The sequence below is a fragment of the Leucopleurus acutus genome, assembly GCF_964270905.1.
Source record: "Leucopleurus acutus genome assembly, chromosome: 17".
Taxonomy (NCBI): domain Eukaryota; kingdom Metazoa; phylum Chordata; class Mammalia; order Artiodactyla; family Delphinidae; genus Leucopleurus; species Leucopleurus acutus.
In genome coordinates this window covers 61,435,987-61,454,464 of record NC_139159.1, presented here as the reverse complement: position 1 = coordinate 61,454,464, position 18,478 = coordinate 61,435,987, and the positions used below count along the sequence as shown (strand labels likewise).

At 36.5% G+C, this 18,478-nt stretch overlaps 1 protein-coding gene across 1 annotated transcript in view; it reads left to right on the top strand.

Moving 5' to 3' along the window:
* Positions 1-17,958, top strand: part of TRPS1 (transcriptional repressor GATA binding 1) — a gene marked incomplete at its 5' end in the record, with an annotated part of 202,765 nt that extends 184,807 nt beyond the window's left edge. The window contains 2 exons of the mRNA XM_082858335.1: positions 13,661-13,783; positions 16,769-17,958. Of these exons, the coding sequence (XP_082714461.1) occupies positions 13,661-13,783; positions 16,769-17,830 (1,185 nt within the window). The 3' untranslated portion in view covers positions 17,831-17,958. The remainder of the gene's footprint in view (positions 1-13,660; positions 13,784-16,768) is intronic.
* Between the last annotated feature and the right edge of the window lie 520 nt (positions 17,959-18,478).

Genomic DNA, 18,478 nt, shown 5'->3' with positions numbered 1-18,478 from the left:
CTTTTCTTTACCTTTTTTTTTTTTTTTCTTTTTGGTAAATGTGAATTGCTTTGAATTTTAGTCTGGTACCAATCAGTCCACTGTGTTTATTTTTGAATTATTGCCTTCATTTGGGATGAATTTAAAGGAAGATGGTTATTTCCATTTTTATTTTGCCAAAGAAATATACACATGAGCAACAACAACAAAAAAAATATATATATATAATTCTAAATATATATGTGTGTATGTATCTATTTGTATATATTATAACAATTAATAAAATAATAAAATCTTGGAAAATAGGTAGAAAAAGAGGGATGACCTAGGTCAGATCTAGCCACTTAACTTTTTGGAGCATGTAATATCTACAGATTCCTTTAATCATACATAAATTATTAATTCTTCATGAAATCTATCTCCTGGTTTCTTAAGTTTCATTGATTCATTAATTCTGCCATTACACTTTTTTTTTTTAATGTTGAGCCTTCTTTTAATTTATTTATTTTTATTTTTGGCTGTGTTGGGTCTTCGTTTCTGTGCAAGGGCTTTCTCTAGTTGTGGCAAGCAGGGGCCACTCTTCATCGCGGTGCGCGGACCTCTCACTGTCGTGGCCTCTCTTGTTGCGGAGCACAGGCTCCAGACACGCAGGCTCAGTAGTTGTGGCTCACGGGCCTAGTTGCTCCGCGGCATGTGGGATCTTCCCAGACCAGGGCTCGAACCCGTGTCCCCTGCATTAGCAGGCAGATTCTCAACCACCGCGCCACCAGGGAAGCCCGCCATTACACTTTTTCATCAGAGATATTTTATCTTCTAGCCTGCTATAACCCTTTAACTTGGGAAAGAAGTATAACTTTCTGATTTTTAAAAGCAGGTGTTTTAAAATATAAGACCATCAGTCCCTGAATTTTTTAAGTTATTAAACTGGAAGACCTTGAAACCACTTTTTTTAAAAGGAAATATGTGCATGTATTCACACAGATACATATTTTCAGTATATGTTTGTATGCACGTGAATATATTGTATATATGTGTACATTCTATTTATATGTGTTTATATTTATATATGTGAATATATTCTATATGTATATGTATTTTATATATATAAATATATATATATATAAATAGAGGATGTCAAATTCCAAATGGTTGTTTACGGACATAAATTTATCCAAAATTATTTCTTGTCCAAAGATTTCTAAGTCTTGATCTATATAAATCTAAGTGAATCAACTTTGTGTGATCCATGAATTAAATGTACATTGTCATATTTTATGATAACATATATAATCTGTGTGATCACACCATATGAAAAGACCACTACATTCATCTAGAATGAGTAATATGCATAAGGGAACTTGACCTACAGTGCATTTCTTTATGTTCTAGAAGATTCCAACAGCCACTGATTCCTTCCCCAAATTTCCACTTAGCTTTTAGGATGAGAAATATGTATCTTTGACAGACTCATGAAACTCGTGTAAGTGACTAAGTCACCACCAAACTGCTTTATGTAATGAATCCTTAAAGGTCTTTTGGAACACAGTGAAAACAGAAAGGAGAGAGAGAAGTCAAGAGAGAGAAGAGAGCTATTTCTATTTTTTAGATGCATAATTAATGTTATGAACTTTCTTTAAGACAGTCACCTATATGTGAGAGTTTTAGGATCACTATTCATACTTATTTTCATATTGTAAAATAAAATAAATATGAGGTCCTTTGTATATGTTTTGCTCATATTCATAAATATGTAGCTACAGATATTGAACTTTTTATGCGTGTATATATACACATCCAAAGCTTATTCAGTATCTTCTAAAATCTGATATCTATTGATACTTAGTATCTTCTGAAATTGAGAGAGAAGGAATTTAATGCTCACTGAGTGTCTGATACATGTTAAGTATGGCATCCGTTATTCTCTCATACATAATTATATTTGTTAATTGTGTATGTGAATTGAGAGAACTCTAACATAGTAATAAAAATAAATCACAGAGTACTGATATCTTATTTTCCACCTAATAAAATCATTAGTTATTAGGCTGACATCTAAGACACTCTCCTAGCCTAGGAACTCTTACTGCCTTTTAAAATTTTTTTCACAGTCTTTTATACAAGTAATTATATTTATTCTCAACTCTCCAGGAAACTCATGGAATTTTTTTAATCTAACAACATCATTGGTATTTTAGTTTCACTTATAAAATATTATATTGCTTTAATGAAAATAAAAGTAGTGACACTTCACCATGTGTTCGTACTGAAAGTGGATTCATATGTGTATATGTGTATATATACACGTATATGCGTGTATGTGTATATCTGTATGTATATGTACGTGCATACACACATACACACACCGACATATGCCACTTCTGCTTGTTCTGAAAATTGCTCAGATGCTCAAGCAAACAAAGCTCATTCCTTTTCTCTCCTGTCATATAATACATCGTTTAAATATGGTGCAAAATTTATTAATTTTCTTTTATGTTTCACAAAACTGAAACTGTTTTCAATTTGAGTCCTATTCTCTGTGATAATGGCTGCCATTTATATTTCATGAATACAGCTACATTTAAAGTGATAACACTTTGATCACAGCATGTATGTATACGTACACATACACACATATTTTAACAGACTGTTTATTAAAATTAGCAGCATCCTCTCTTCTGATAGAGGTCAATTCAATTAAACTGTCATTAATTAAATGCCTACTGTGTGCAATGCACTGATAATATAAAAGAGTAAAGGAAAAAAAAAAAAAAGGCCCTTCCTTCAAAAGTCCCCAGTCCCTTGGGAGTGACTTGCATATGTATCAATAAATAATTGGAATCCAGCGCTCTCTCTCCTGTACCTAAGTGCTGAGAAAGCAGAGCTGTTTGATGATTTAAGACAACTCAATATATGAATTGAATTCTAAGGCAGAATTGGCATTCTGATGTTCCAAAAGCTAAGCTTACACACTGACAACAGAGTACCTTTTATGAAGAAGAGTAGTTTTGATATATTTGGGGCTAAACTTGTAAGTGTGGATTAGCACAGGAAAACAACTAAACCATTTTGGGGATCTCTTTTGTTTTTTCTTTTGTGTGTTTTAAATTTCAGCTTCTCAGTGAATCTTTTTTTCAAATATTTTTAAGAGCTTAGTAATTGATGGCATTTTCTTTGCCATTATTATTCATGTCACTAGGGAGAAATGTTATTTTTTGTAGGCAAATCACTGTAAAAAAATAATAATTTGGGGTCATTTCTTGCTTTAATTTATTTGCATCTTCTGCAGAGATCGTGGACAGTTTAACAGTGTTCACGCAGGGAAAAAATAATGCCAACAGAAAAAGAATATAAACATGAGGGAGGGGAAAATAAAGTTTTAAAAACGTTCGTTGCATTGTTGTAATTTCAGAGCCCCTCTCATGACATAAAATCTCGCTCACCAAGAGGTTTGTGTCTCAGGAGGTACAGCCAGGCCTCAGTACTGGTTTCCTTATATTCTGCTCCATGTACAAGATGTCAAAGTATGAAATGATTTTAACTGTTCCTTTTGATAGGAATGACTGAGGGGTCATCTCCAGAGAGAGTAGTTCTTTCTTTGGTACGTGATACAGTGTGATTAACAAACTCCAGATAGCACAGAGAAGCAGGTCCGAGTAAGGTTTTTAAGTGCAGTTCCCTACCCGAGACGATGTATTGCCTGGCGCTGATATGGCAGTACTGGAGGGGGAATATCTGCATCTATATAAAAGCAAAGACAATCCTTGCTTTCTTCTTGAGCAGCTGCAGCCAGTCCCACTAATGGACGTGCAAAAGCAGAAACGAGCAGCACAAGGTATGTGTTCGTTTTTACAGATGGTACTGCAGACAAGTTGGTAATGGAAAAGGAAGTCGTGTACGTGAGCTATTTGACCATGGGGGTGGAGGGCAGGGAGCTACAGAAGGACAGCCCGATTACAGTACTTTCCTGTGTAATTGACCGTGTGAGTTATTGAAGCAGTTTTCCCATGAAAGATTTCAGTTATTACAAAATTACATCATTATTGTTAAGGAAATGCATAATTCCAAGTTGTCTTTTTAAAATAATGTCATTAAAACTTTAAAAATCAGCTTAGATTTCCCTGTCTTCCCAGACCCTCAATAATGAAATTATCTGCTAGATCTGGGTTTTACCTATAACAGTCACAGAATCCTTATTTAAAGACACATCTTTCATTTGAACAGTGACAGAATGTACTAGGTACTTATAACTCTTGGAAAGGTGTATTTAAGTACCTGATTTTATGGGTCCTGAGAAAATACAAAGTTGAATAAAAAATGAGATAACATTTTCAAAGAATTATTTATAGAATCAAAAATTAAATGAAGTTTAGGTTTGTTTCCCTTAGGTCCCACCCCATGTGTTTAAAAGTCACAGAGAATGAAATAGTACAAGAAGTATTCCCAATATAGTCTTATAAAGTATTTAGTTATTTAGTACAAATTGCATATTTGGTATCAGGGTCTCTCGTTGACACATTTGCAGATTTTTAACATGGTTCTTAACTGTTTCAAACTTCAGTATATTTAACTGTATTTCCATAAGTTCTGTTGTTGTTGTTAAGAGGAAATAAGCAGCAATTACCATCTTTCTACTGAGCAAACTATATGCTATGTTTTAATATCTGATCTCAACTCAATAGCCTGTAAAACATGTTTGTAGAGTTAATAATATTTTAGTCTTGCTGGTATGTAATGAAATGGAAACTATATCACACATGAAAAGTATAAGTCGACTCCATAGGTCACTGAAGAACATGTACTTTTATGTCTAATAATGGGGGAAATGTTTAAGGAAAAAGAATTGTAAACATTTTTATATTATTCAAATCTGAGGAATTTGGTAAAATGACCTCATTTTTCAGAATTGGCAGCACTTTATCTTGAATAATGAGGATACCACACATTGCAAAAGGTTTCTGCCAAGGAACATACAAATATATAAAGTAAATCTAGTAAATTGTTACCTGAACATGTGTGTTTACAGAACTTGTCAAAACTCTAGCACCAATTTTCCTTCCCCATCTCTAGTTATGGTGAATGCAAAAGAGATCCTGGTTCACGGCTGCCTTTTCATGCTAGCATTTTTAGGAACTAAGTCAATGCGCTAATTTCTGCTTTTAAACAGAGGCTTTTTTCACATATATATTTTACTCTTATTTTTTGAGACAGCAGGATCAAAACTCATGCACTGCACCCATCCCCCTTCCCCACCACTACCTCTCCATCGGGCAAGCGCTGTGCTCTTCCTCTGGCTTCAGCTGTATCTACCAACTTCAAAAGTGATCGTTGCCATATCTGATCAAGGATGAGTCATTTCTTTCTGGTACCTCAAAACTTGGATAATTTGATCAGCTGTTATAGGGTGGTTTGAAGAGATAAGGGTTCTTCAAAGCCAAACTATGGTGAAATATTTTTGGTAAAAATTCCCCGATCACTTCTTTAGTAATATGGCCTGAAACATGGTTAAGAACTGTAGCTCTGAAGTGAGGGAGACCTGGGTTTGTATCTTAGCCTGACTATTTAGCAATTGAAAAATGTTTGAAAACCTCAGTTTTCTCATCTGTAAAGTGGATAGAATAACAGTAATAATAATAGTAATAATAATTCCTGTCTCTTAGGATTGTTTTGAAGATGTCAGATAATGAAACTAAGCCTTTAGTATATTATCCTACACAAAATAAATACTTGATAAATATTAGATGCATGATGGTGATTATTTTTAATAAGTACAAAAAGTAGGGACAAAAAGTAGTCAAACAAGAGAATTCTACCAGATAATTGATTCAAAAGTGGTTTTTAGAAAAAGTTTTGTGCTTTTGCCTAGACTTAGAGACAAGGATGTATTTTTTGACACTAGGTAAGTCAAAGAACCATCCTCAGTCTCTTACCTCACCGGTAAAGTGAGAGAATAATAATCCCTGGTAATTCATTTTGAATCTAAACTGAGGTAATATATGTCAGGAGTTCTTAACCTTGGGATCCGTGGGCACTCGGACCCATGTGAAATCTTTGGATACATTTTGTGAAGGACATTCTTTTGAACAGCCTGAAGTTTATTTGTAAAATACTTTACATATTTTTTTTTATTATCTGGGGAGAGTGTCATAAATTTTATCAAAAGAGTTTATGACTTCGAAGAATGTTAAGAACCATTGATATAGATGTAAATGCCTTGAGGGATGGTAACACTTAATGGACCAGCTATTATCTGTTAGCTGATACAAAAAGAATTACTGATTATTACCTGTTATTTTCTGTTTCTTTCAAAATGACCATATCACCATCACTATCATAAAACCAATCCTACTTAGGTAATACATAAAATACCTATATTTGTTTCTTAAATTAAATGCTTAGAAACTGAGCCTTTTGAACTTTAGGCTTTTTCTAGAAAAGTCCCTATCACCAAGAGTTTTCTATAATGTGAAGAATTCCCATAATAAATGTTTGCTAAATATACTGTTTAAATAAAATTTGCAATAAATTTATTAAAACAGAACCAATTCTTGTATTCTCATGCTGAGGTTTACTTAAGAGGTGCTAAAGTTGTTTGTGCCTCCAAAAAGCCTTTTTTTTTTTTCCTTTTCAGTGTCAGATTTTGGAACTAGCATAGAAGAAGGTCCCTGTAGAAACTCTCTCAGACCATTGTTGTTACTAAAGGAAAGGTGAAAATGGATCTGTGGTGGCAGAAATAGAAGCAGTGAGAGACATGAGCAGTTCTTTTGACAATAATGACTTTCACGTGAAATGAAAAAAGACAGTGTAGACATAAATCTTCAACCATATTTTCAGCTGTCCAAATACATATTGCTATAAAGGCAGAACATTGTTATAGAAACAGCATGGGTTTAGAACTCCAAAGATCTGGATTTTTCTAGTCCTGGTCTGTTACGTAATTTGTGTGTGACATCAGATGTTTACTCATTTACTAAATATGGGGTAAGTCAAAGTATGGAGATGAGGGTCCTTCAGACCTATGTAATGGGTTATATGTGTGATAAATTTCTAAAATCTGAAGATTTGAAGAATCCATATGAACAATTTAAAGCGTGAGATTTACCTTGGGAACTCTTATTTTCTGCAGTCCCACTCCACGAGTCACCAACTGCATCTCAGAAGAAATGGAGCTGATGTGTTTTAGCGTGTCCTGATTTACTGGGCAACTCCCATGTGGTGACGAGTCAGTGGGAAGGTCCTAGGCACATTCGTACCTGGGTACAATGTATGATTACTAGAGTATGAATTGCCTCATGTCCTGGAACAGAAGTTGTTCCATTGCTCCTAGCCAAGGATGTCAGTTTAGTTTACACTGGTCTCCATTAGCTTTGCTGGTGTGTTGAGGAAGTGAATTTAATAAGCCAGGTAAACAGGTTTTGTTTCCAACCTCTGAGATAGGTAATTACAAGACGGATGCTTGGCTGAACGTTGTAGAGTCTCTTCAGTTTTCTGGCAAGAAATCTGAGGGCATAGAGGGCTGTTTTCAAGCAGGCATAGTCTTGCTGTTTCAACCGATTCTTCACGATTTTATTTGAAACCAAAGGCAGCCAAGGTATTAATATCTATTGCTTTTTGTTGACAGAGCTCTTTCCCTGCTCTTGCTAAAATATTGGCCAGCCCATGCTTCTGATAAAATTCTGGCTATTAATTTAAAGGTGTTCATTGCAAGCCACCATCTGTTTTAAGTGGTTTTAGGTACTGCATTCCTTATATTCTGTAGGGTCTGTTGGTGTGTAGTCAATAGTCAATTAATTCCTTAATGGGCGGAAGTGGGGGAGAGTGGCCTTCTATGTCTCTTAGTGGTGAATAATAGTGATAATGACTAAAATAATATTTATCATTTATTCAACAATTATTGAACGTCTGTTATATATGACAGTCATGAACACATTATTTAGTTTATATCAACTCTGTTGGTGGTTAATAGGGCAAAGTTATTGATAGGACCTTATTACTGATGGGACAATAAGCAAGGATCTTGCTTCTGAAATGACTAGACTATTACCTACTTTTATTAAGGAACACAGAGAGTAAGCCCTCTGATTATTAGATAACTTTCAGCCTTTACATGAGAGTTATTCGTGGGAGATGCTTTGGTTTCTTCAGGAATGTTTCCATATAATTTACATGAATTAAACTGTCAATGCTCACGAACGATCTCAGTTTGTATCACGTTAACTCAACACGTAGTTAGTTTTTAGCAGATGGTACTGGAAACTGAGAGATTACAGATCATGTCTGCCATATACATCACTGTAACCCCAGTTTCTAGCACAGTGTCAGGCACATGGTGGACATTTAATAATTATTCCCAGAACTGAGCTGAATTAAATTTACCACTGAAATTTTATTACTGCAAAGTTGTACCAGAAGGTTCTATCATAGCCATCTGTGCATTTCCCTAGAATGAAGTTTTCAAAGGATTCTTGATATAATCGAATAAACATAGAAATTATTTAAAGAGTTAAAAATACTTGAGGTACCTCCAGACTAACAGCATGTATATCAAATTTCAGATTGATTTGATTTAAAATGGCTAAGATATAAAACCATAAAAAATGTGAGTAAATGCTCTGCCTATCAAGGCTTGTTATGTAATTACATGGTTTCAGTATGGTTCTTATTCATAGAAAACTATTATAAAGCATCATTTCTGCACAAATAACTCCACTAGTAGGGATTTTTAATATCTTGAAGATGAATATCCATGTCTCTAAATGTTAAGCCACTTGAATTAATAATTCAATCAAATTTACTTTTTATTAATCAAATGAATAAGTTCTGTGTTAATAATGAAATTTGAAAACCTTAAAATGTTTCTTTTTGGCTGATCTTCAAATAATAAAATAAAATAAGCAATAAAAACAGATGAACCAGTTTGAAACTTCTTTTCCCATTCTTATTCATTTCTAAAGACACATCTGGATTTACCAACGTATGTGTCAGGGCTCAACTCAGAGGGATCTGCAACTGACTGAGAATTTAAGCACCATAGAAGCAAAACTTCAATCAGAAGCTTTGAGAAAAATTTAATGATAGTGATGCCATACGGTGGTTAGCTGTGAACCTAAAGACTAAAGGTTTTTTCAGTTAGTCATTACACGTCTTGGTGTACTCTATAGCAGGAAAAGGAAAACAGTACATTGGATTTAAAGTGTACTTGTGTTAAAAGAGGGGTGTGTCATTTTCTGTTTCAAATCCTGGCATGAATGATTGTCCAAATTCATCACCTAAATTGCTGTTGTGAAAATCAATATGGTGGTTCTAAAAATTTGAAACGTGGAAAGGAAACAAGTGATCCAAAATTCTCAGTCACTGGGCTGGCCTCGGAATTCCTTGCAATTAACTGTTCCTACCACTGCCCATCCTTTTTCACACAGGAAGTTACCAGCCAACAGAAATAACATGAAGGCCACACAAATGCAACCTAAAAGTTAGTGGGCAAACTATTTAAACTTGAAGTTAAAAGCAATCAGTTCCTTGTTGATTCCAGAATTTCCTCTGTAGAAATTTTCAGTTGAGATGACTTTCAGGTAGATTTGGGTTTTCGGCCAGCCTTCCTTCACTCTTGCCCTCTGTTGAAACCACATAGAAGCAGAAGGTGCACTGAGAGAAGGCCAGGGGCAGAGGATGCCATGACTGTGTGTAGCTTTGGATGCGTAAAGGACAGCCTTCCTTCAGCCTGAAAGGAGCACCTATCAAGTATGCCACCGGTGTCATCCACTAACTACTTATTCCTATCATTTCCTCTCCCAGAAGTGTGCTTATCCATCTCACTCAATTCTCCTCTCTCCTGCACAAAGTCATGGAGGTACACATTATTATCATCTCTTAAAAACAGCCTGTAGGAAAAGGAGAAACAATGTATTATTTAAAACATACACACACACATACAGAACCATCAGCAATGCATGACTCTAGTGATGCATATGCAGGAGAGTTGCAGCTTTGTTCTACCTGACCTTGTATCCTCAGGACATAGCAAGTATCTGGCTTCAGCTGTTTCTCAGAAATAAGTGTGGGATGTAGGACTGGAAAATTAACTCTCTTGATTTTATTGTCTACAGCCTCATTAGCCCTCTCTGACCAACTGAAGATAGATTTGTCAATCCAAATGGGAGACATTTCAAAGGAATATTTTTTAAAAACTTTTTTTCAAAAACAGGAGTGATGACTAGTGATAAAAATAATAGCAAGAGAGATTATTTTCAACTTCATTAATGTTTAGCTGCTCAAGACAGAGAGCACTGTCCTAGGTGTTTATTACTTAGACGATTTGATGACTGTTAAGAGACATGATTTCTGTCTTTAACATAGTACAAAGGAGAATGACAAAATATTTTAAAACTCTGCTATACCTGATAAACTATGAATGAAATAAGATCTTTAGTGCCTTTCTTTCTCTTTAACAAGTTCATTGTTAAAAAGTGGGGCAGGGGAAACTTCTATTCTGCTTCCTTCGCCAGCAGACTGCTTCTCAGCACTTGATTGAGCTAAGGATGTTGGTGACTTCAGAATAAATGCCATACTCCATCCAGCCAGGTTCTCTCTGTGGGTCAGGGCTCTCATCTGCGGTGTGATTTAGAGAGATGTGGCACGGTCTACAACTCTGTGCTCACACAACTAAGGATGTTGCCCACATCTCCCACCTTCTCTGTTGCTTCCAGTAATTCCAAGTGCATCAAACATAAGGTTCTACAGTGCTCACCAAAGTGATACATTTGTTTAGATGGGAGGTAACTTACTATGTGAAATATTTCTCACCTACCTCCCACTCTCCTCCCGCACACAAGCAGGCCCCTGTTGAATTCTAGGTGTGAACACCTAGACATTTCACTCTGACTCAACTTTCCATTCTCATATTTGATAAGGTTGGCACAAATAAAATACATGTGATTATACCCAACTATATGCTTTAAGCATATCTAAAATGTGCAATAAGTAGATTAAGGAGATATAAAGGAAACCACAAAATATTTTTCTCTTACAAAAGAAATACAATTGAATCCCCTTGATGGATAGCTAACTTGAGCACCTACTACCTGGCATTGTTTTATTACGTCCATTTGTCCATATTAATACTCACAGCAGCTCACACTTTAAAGATGAGGAAATTTAAGCATTGCCAGGTTAAGTAACTTGCCCAAAATTGCACCCAGCAACTCAAGACAGACATGTTTTGAGTACAAGTTGTCTGACTCCTAAATCTGATTATTAACCCCCCCATGCCATACTGACTCCGAGTAAGTGAATCCAAAGGACTCCTGATGTATTTAAAATAAGATATGGTTTACCTAAAATATACCAGCCTTTATTGGAGCCTAAGTGCTGCTTAAAGCAAGATACGCCTGTGGAAACCAGTCCTGTAATTTCAGGATTTTCCCTCGAACTAATGAAGGGCATTTTCTTTGCAAGAGAATTAAGCACAAAGTTGTGCAAGGATTGAAGCGTTCTCTGAAACCAGGATTACACCCACTTTGGCATGCTGTGTCAAGCAGCCAGGGCATAAGGAAAGAAAAGCAGGCTGCAGTGAATGGTTATACATTCAGATTTGAGCCTCAGACATATATGTGGGTCAGTTTCCAAATGGACATTTACATTGCCTTTACATGGATCAAACTGGTGTTTATTTGCAAAACGTGTTATTTCGATCTCGGAAAAAAAGACAGCATGGCCCCAGGGAATTTTCACAATTATAACCTAACTAGGCTCCCCGACTTACCTCGGATAAAGGGGGCCCCCAGAGTGTTTGATAAACACAACCTCTAATGGATCGTTGATTTGGGGGAAATGGCGGTATGTACTTTTGCAGTAGGTCCCAATTTGGACTTTGAGGGCTAACACCCAACTTTTGTGCTGCTCTTATTGAGACTGAGAAATTTATGATACATTCCTGGCCCTGATTTGGGGTGGGGGGAGTAAAGAAAAAAGGGGAGCCAGAGATTATCTTTGTGAAAAACTCTAGCTTATATTACATCACTTAAAGTAGCCCAACCTGCTACAGTAATGAAATTGTGTTCTTGGTTGAAAAGGACAGTTGTTAGCCTGACTTTGTGTTCACTAAAAACATTCCCCCAATCTTGTTAAATTATTGCTCTCATTTCAGATTTTTATGGCTATGCAGCTTACCAGTCCTCATTTCTTTACGTTTCATTCATTTTCTTTGTATCGATGATTAATGGAGGATGTTGAATGTTAGAGTGAGCAGGCATCAGCAATTGCAAGATCATAATTAGTTTAGCTGACGAGGGCCTCTGATAGCACTTGCATCTGGATGGAAAAATTACCCTATAGGGAACTGGCTGCTCACCAGGTCTTTTTAGTGATACATTGTGAAACACCCGATGAATCAAATGCCCTTTCAATGCCAAGAAAGTGTTCCAGTCTTGAAGCCAAAATTATGTCTGCAGAAAGCTTTCCATTTGAAATGTATCAGAGTACAATTATAACCATTGTATTTTCTTGGCAGGGATACCACTCGTCTACAGTATGGACTCAAGTTAAATAAATTGCCTAAATTTTATGAATCCCTGAAATTTTGACTTATGGTGTTTGTAATTTTAAATTTACAACAAAATTGGGCTCCAGCAAGACTTTTTCCACTCCTTATCTAACATGCATATTTTATCATTAAAGGCTTTACTTCCTAGAGAAAGGAGAGCAGAGTTGCAATTCAGGCTCTTTTTTTTTTTTTTTTTTTTTTTTTCAGCAAGAGAGTTCCATTTCCTGCCTGTTAGTATTTGCGCCCACAAACACAGCCTGACTTTTGTTTCAATGAGAAGTTTAATGGAATCATTACTTGATAGCAAGAATGGAACAAGCAGTACTAATGATCTACTTTCAAATATTCTTGGATTATTTTTGAATCTGGTGATTAGAGAATTCAGCCCACTAAAATCAATTTGTGTTCAGAAATGCTTGTGATTTCCAAGTCTGAGTCAAATAAAATAAATAAATAGCCATTGATGGGACTATGTTGTCTGGCTTAAGTAGGCCCCTCATAAGGATTCTCATTAGTAATACTGTACTTCTAGTTGGCAGAAGTTTCTACTATTCCTCTCAGCTTTGGGAGATAGAGGGTGTGTTCTCTTTCAGATTTTACAATTGCAAACCAAAAATTAGAACTGAGTGTCTTACAGTCTCTTAATACTTATGTTACGTGAATGACATCCAAAAAGACACACATCAGGTTTAATTGTAAGTGGTTTACATGCTGCATTTATTCCAAGCTTGACTATATTTTAAAGCTCAGGTAGCCTGTGCTCCTCCCTTTCCAGAGTATATTAAACATATTGGCAGGCTCTGTCTTTTGACTTTTGTTTTGACACTTTTAAAAGGTATATTTTAGGGTTCAGCATTTAGGAACCATCATGAAAGGCACAAAACCCAAAGTTCAAAAAGTTAAAGCTGTTTCTGTGAAAGGCCTTTGGTGTTGCACACACCTCATCCATCACTGTACGGTTAATTATAATGAAAATCAGTGGTGCCTATTAAACACAATTGAACCTGACCTCATTATGGGCAGTGTGGTTTTATACTGTCATTGTTGCTAGTCTAAAGACAAAACTCCTGGGTTGATTTGGTCTAACTCCACTGATCATGTGACTCACCTCTGACCTTGTGTCTTTCTTTTTTCCCATTTCAGAGACGTAGAGGCTCGGGTGTTTTTTGTGCCAATTGCTTGACCACAAAGACCTCTCTCTGGCGAAAGAATGCAAATGGCGGATATGTATGCAATGCGTGTGGCCTCTACCAGAAGCTTCACTCGGTAAGAACTTGTTAGACTGTTTCAGGAAAAGCTTTATAAAGCACCCTGGTCTGTGGCATGATAAGTTCCATTCCCTGGCTTGCAGTGCCTGCCCCTGCAGTTTAATGCAGTCGCTTTGAGTGCACATGTGATTTATGGTGGACCGGCCTTAGATGTTATGGGGAGATACATTTGAGATCATTAGTAATGCATTATGCTTCTTTTGATATAAAAGAGGAAAATGATTGATTTCTAGGAACGTCACATAACGGATAGTTGAACAAGTGGTTATCAGAATTCAGTGAAATTAATTTAGGTAGAAAGGAGAAACTTCAAAAATTCAGAAGTACATACAAATTTAAAAATAAAAAGGGGTTCTCTCCCATGTTCATTATAAAATCTAGGGCAGGGGGAAAATGCTTATTTTCCAGTTTACCATTGGAATTTGCAAGTGTCATTTGGGCTGCTTTGGGGGCTGGAAGTTGGACCCGTTCAGAAGAGTGGTTCTAAACTGGGACCCAGGATGCCAGCGCTCTACAGTGCTTCCAGTGGTATCTGAGGGCTTGCAGAGCACACAGCAGAGCAAGATGCAAAAGTGCTTTGTGTTTTAAGATCTCTGGCTGACTAATTTCTAGGGCTCTCTGAGGTACCTCAGTTATTGCTAACCAAATTTTAGGTGGAATCCTCTAATAAAATTTAAACTCACAAATCTCCCATCTTTATATGCATTTGACTTCTTGAGGATATTTTTTTAGTTTAGATAGTTTATCTGCTGACCAGAGCTGCCTTTAAAAATAGGAATGCCCCATGTAGTAAGCAGAAATCTATTTCCCTCTGCCATTTTCATTTTGTTTGGCATTTTACCACAGCTCTTAGCACCGGCCAATGAATAGATCACAGCTACGGAGAATATAATTTTAGACAAAATGTCCTCCTAAATGGACCACTGGAAGCACTCTTTTAAAAAATGCATGCTGCCAACAATGCTAATTGGTAGTAAACTGTAAAAACCTTAGTTATTAACATGGAGCTAATAGAAGGATTCCCCACCCCCGACACACACACACACACACACACACACACCACCATGACCTTACTTTTTCTTAAACTTCACCACTTAAGCACAACAATAAGCTTCCATTCAATGGGTACTGACATTAATAATTTTAATTGAACTCAGGCCAGTCAAAGGCCAAAAATTAATTAAACTGCTGCTCTTCCAGGTTATGGTAATTTAACAACTGCAATATAAACTAAACTTTTTTTTACAGTTACTTTAATATTCATCTCTCCAGAGATGAGATGTTTTCAATTCTGAGGTTTTTTAAAATCACAGATTTAAACACATAAAGGTTATACTCACATTTCATGTCAAAGACTGCCACAAAAATTATGAAAGTTTAAAAAAGGTATTAATGCATATTTCAGATTTCTTTAGAAGACAGAGATTAACTACTGCATATTTTTATAATATGAATATGAGCCCTTTATAAACCTGAAATTCTGAACAAAGTAAATGAACAGGGAATATCCAAGGGGATGTGGCATTTTCATTCTGAAATGAATAATCTGATTGTCAGTAACAAGTGTGTTATCCTTTTTCCTTCTAAATATCTTTGTGACAATAAAAACATTGCAAAACGTTTTGTATTTTGTTTAACATATAAAAAGTACACTCTTGCATTGAGGTGCCTCCTTTCTAGGTATAATTCACGAGTTACGTATTGTTTATATTCATATTTTATGTAGAGATTACTTCCTGATTTCAGTAATCTTTTAGAAAAATCAGATTTTAGCCCATTTAAAGATTCTCCTAAATTTTTCATCTGTAAATATGCATTGATTTATTAAACATATTCTCTTGATTTTATAAATCAAAATTAGAGCTCTTACTGCAAGTAGAGTTTTTATTATAGTCTTATCTATGGATTTGAGTCATGTAATATAAACACCTGTTGACCATGTACATAAATACGAATCATATAATACTTAAGCTGAGTGAAAGTCAGCATTCTATTTAAGTACAGAGTAGACTGACAGATAGGATATTTGTACCGAGCCTACAAATAAATTTAGATTGTCAACAGAAAACAAATGCTTCACCTGTTAACAAGTAAAATCTTCCATAGTGAGTACTTATATAATTAAAGAAAAAAAAAACGTGAGAGATTTTTAAAAAAACCTCTCACTGATAATGGCTTTGATTACCTGATATCTTTCCTTACAGTTCTGTCAGTTTGTCTTTGATTATTTATGTTCTGATGTTTAATATTCTATATTTAGTCAGCTGGGGCTGGCATAACAAAATACCATAGACTGGGTGGCTTAAACAGCAGACATTTATTTTCACACAGTTCTGGAGGCCGGAAGTCTGAGATCAGGGTGCCATCCTGGCTGGGTTCTGGTGAGGGCTCTCTTCCTGGCTTGCAGAAGGCTGCCTTCTCACTGTGTCCTCATTTAACCATATTTACCTCCTAAAGGCCTTATCTTCAGATACAGTCACATTGGGGTTAGAGCTTCAACCTATGAATTGTAGGAGGGGTGGGGAGAGGGGGACACAATTCAGACTGCAGCCATGTATCATTTCTCCACAGTTGTCATCAAAACCTATCTCCCATGTTACTATGTTGACATCTTGGTGCATGACTCAAAAGTTGAGGATATTTCAGAAAAATCACATTTCTTCAAGTAACTTTAAACACTGTTTTATCACGAAATAATGCAATTCCAAAATCTGTTGAGTTTGGAAAAGCTGTTTCCAAGTAGATTAAAGTTTTTCAGTCCCCCTGTAAAGATGGGCATGATTTAATTAGGGTAAAAGAATGTGCTTTGGTTACTTCCTCTGATCCTGCTTAGGGCAAAAGGAGGAGATTTAGTAAATCTATAACGTAAAGCCTATCTTTGCTTTGAACTTAAGCATGGTTTATATTTGTGAGGAATTGTTAATGCATTTTAATGTGTTTTTTAATGTTTTCCTTTTATGTATTGTGTGTGTGTTCCCCGCAGACTCCCAGGCCTTTAAACATCATTAAACAAAACAACGGTGAGCAGATTATTAGGAGAAGAACAAGAAAGCGCCTTAACCCTGAGGCACTTCAGGCGGAGCAGCTCAACAAACAGCAGAGGGCCGGCAGTGAAGAGCAAGCCAATGGCAGCCCCTTAGAGAGGCGCTCAGACGATCACTTAACTGAAGGTCACCAGCGAGAAATTCCGCTCCCCAGCCTGAGTAAATACGAAGCCCAGGGTTCATTGACTAAAAGCCATTCTGCTCAGCAGCCAGTCTTGGTCAGCCAAACTCTGGATATTCACAAAAGGATGCAACCTTTGCACATTCAGATAAAAAGTCCTCAGGAAAGTACTGGAGACCCAGGAAATAGTTCATCCGTATCTGAAGGGAAAGGAAGTTCTGAGAGAGGCAGTCCCATAGAAAAGTACATGAGACCCGCGAAGCACCCAAATTATTCACCACCAGGCAGCCCTATTGAAAAGTACCAGTACCCCCTTTTTGGACTTCCCTTTGTACATAATGACTTCCAGAGTGAAGCTGATTGGCTGCGGTTCTGGAGTAAATATAAGCTCTCCGTTCCTGGGAATCCGCACTACTTGAGTCACGTGCCTGGCCTACCAAATCCTTGCCAAAACTATGTGCCTTACCCCACCTTCAATCTGCCTCCTCACTTTTCAGCTGTTGGATCAGACAATGACATTCCTCTAGATTTGGCGATCAAGCATTCCAGACCTGGGCCAACTGCAAACGGGGCCTCCAAGGAGAAAACGAAGGCACCGTCAAATGTAAAGAATGAAGGTCCCTTGAATGGAGTAAAAACAGAGAAAGTTGATAGAAGTACTCAAGATGAACTTTCAACAAAATGTGTGCACTGTGGCATTGTCTTTCTGGATGAAGTGATGTATGCTTTGCATATGAGTTGCCATGGTGACAGTGGACCTTTCCAGTGCAGCATATGCCAGCATCTTTGCACGGACAAATATGACTTCACAACTCATATCCAGAGGGGCCTGCATAGGAACAATGCACAAGTGGAAAAAAATGGAAAACCTAAAGAGTAAAACCTTAGCACTTAGCACAATTAAATAGAAATAGGTTTTCTTGATGGGAATTCAATAGCTTGTAATGTCTTATGAAGACCTATTTAAAAAAAAAAAATACTTCATAGAGCCTGCCTTATCCAACATGAAATTCCCTTCTTTTATTATTCTTTCTTTTGATGAGTAGGTTACCAAGATTAAAAAGTGAGACAAATGGTCAGTGAGAAAAAAATGGAAGATGGTATATAGTCCTGTTTAGAACCTAGTAGGTCAGAACCATCTTGGTGAATGTGTACTATGGAAACCATCCATAAGAAGTATCACCAGACTATAATTATTATGTTTGTAAAGAAAGAGATCAAAGCTGTCTAGAATTTGGAAGGGTTTACATATTATGATTCTAAAGCAGTATTGGGCTGGCCATTGGCCCATTTGTTCAAAAATCATAAATTGTTGCCTGAATTTCGAAGTGTCTTGAAATCCTAGGCAGATGAGGAGAAGTCTAATCTCCAGGGCAGTGAAAGGAAAATGGCACCCTCCTGCATGAGAATCCTCTCATTGGTCATGTTTCGAATTTAGACCTAGACATGCGAGCTGTGGTTAGGCTTGGGGAGAGAGCAGCGGGAAAAGTGACAATGATTTTGGCCAGCCCTGCCTGTACATACACAT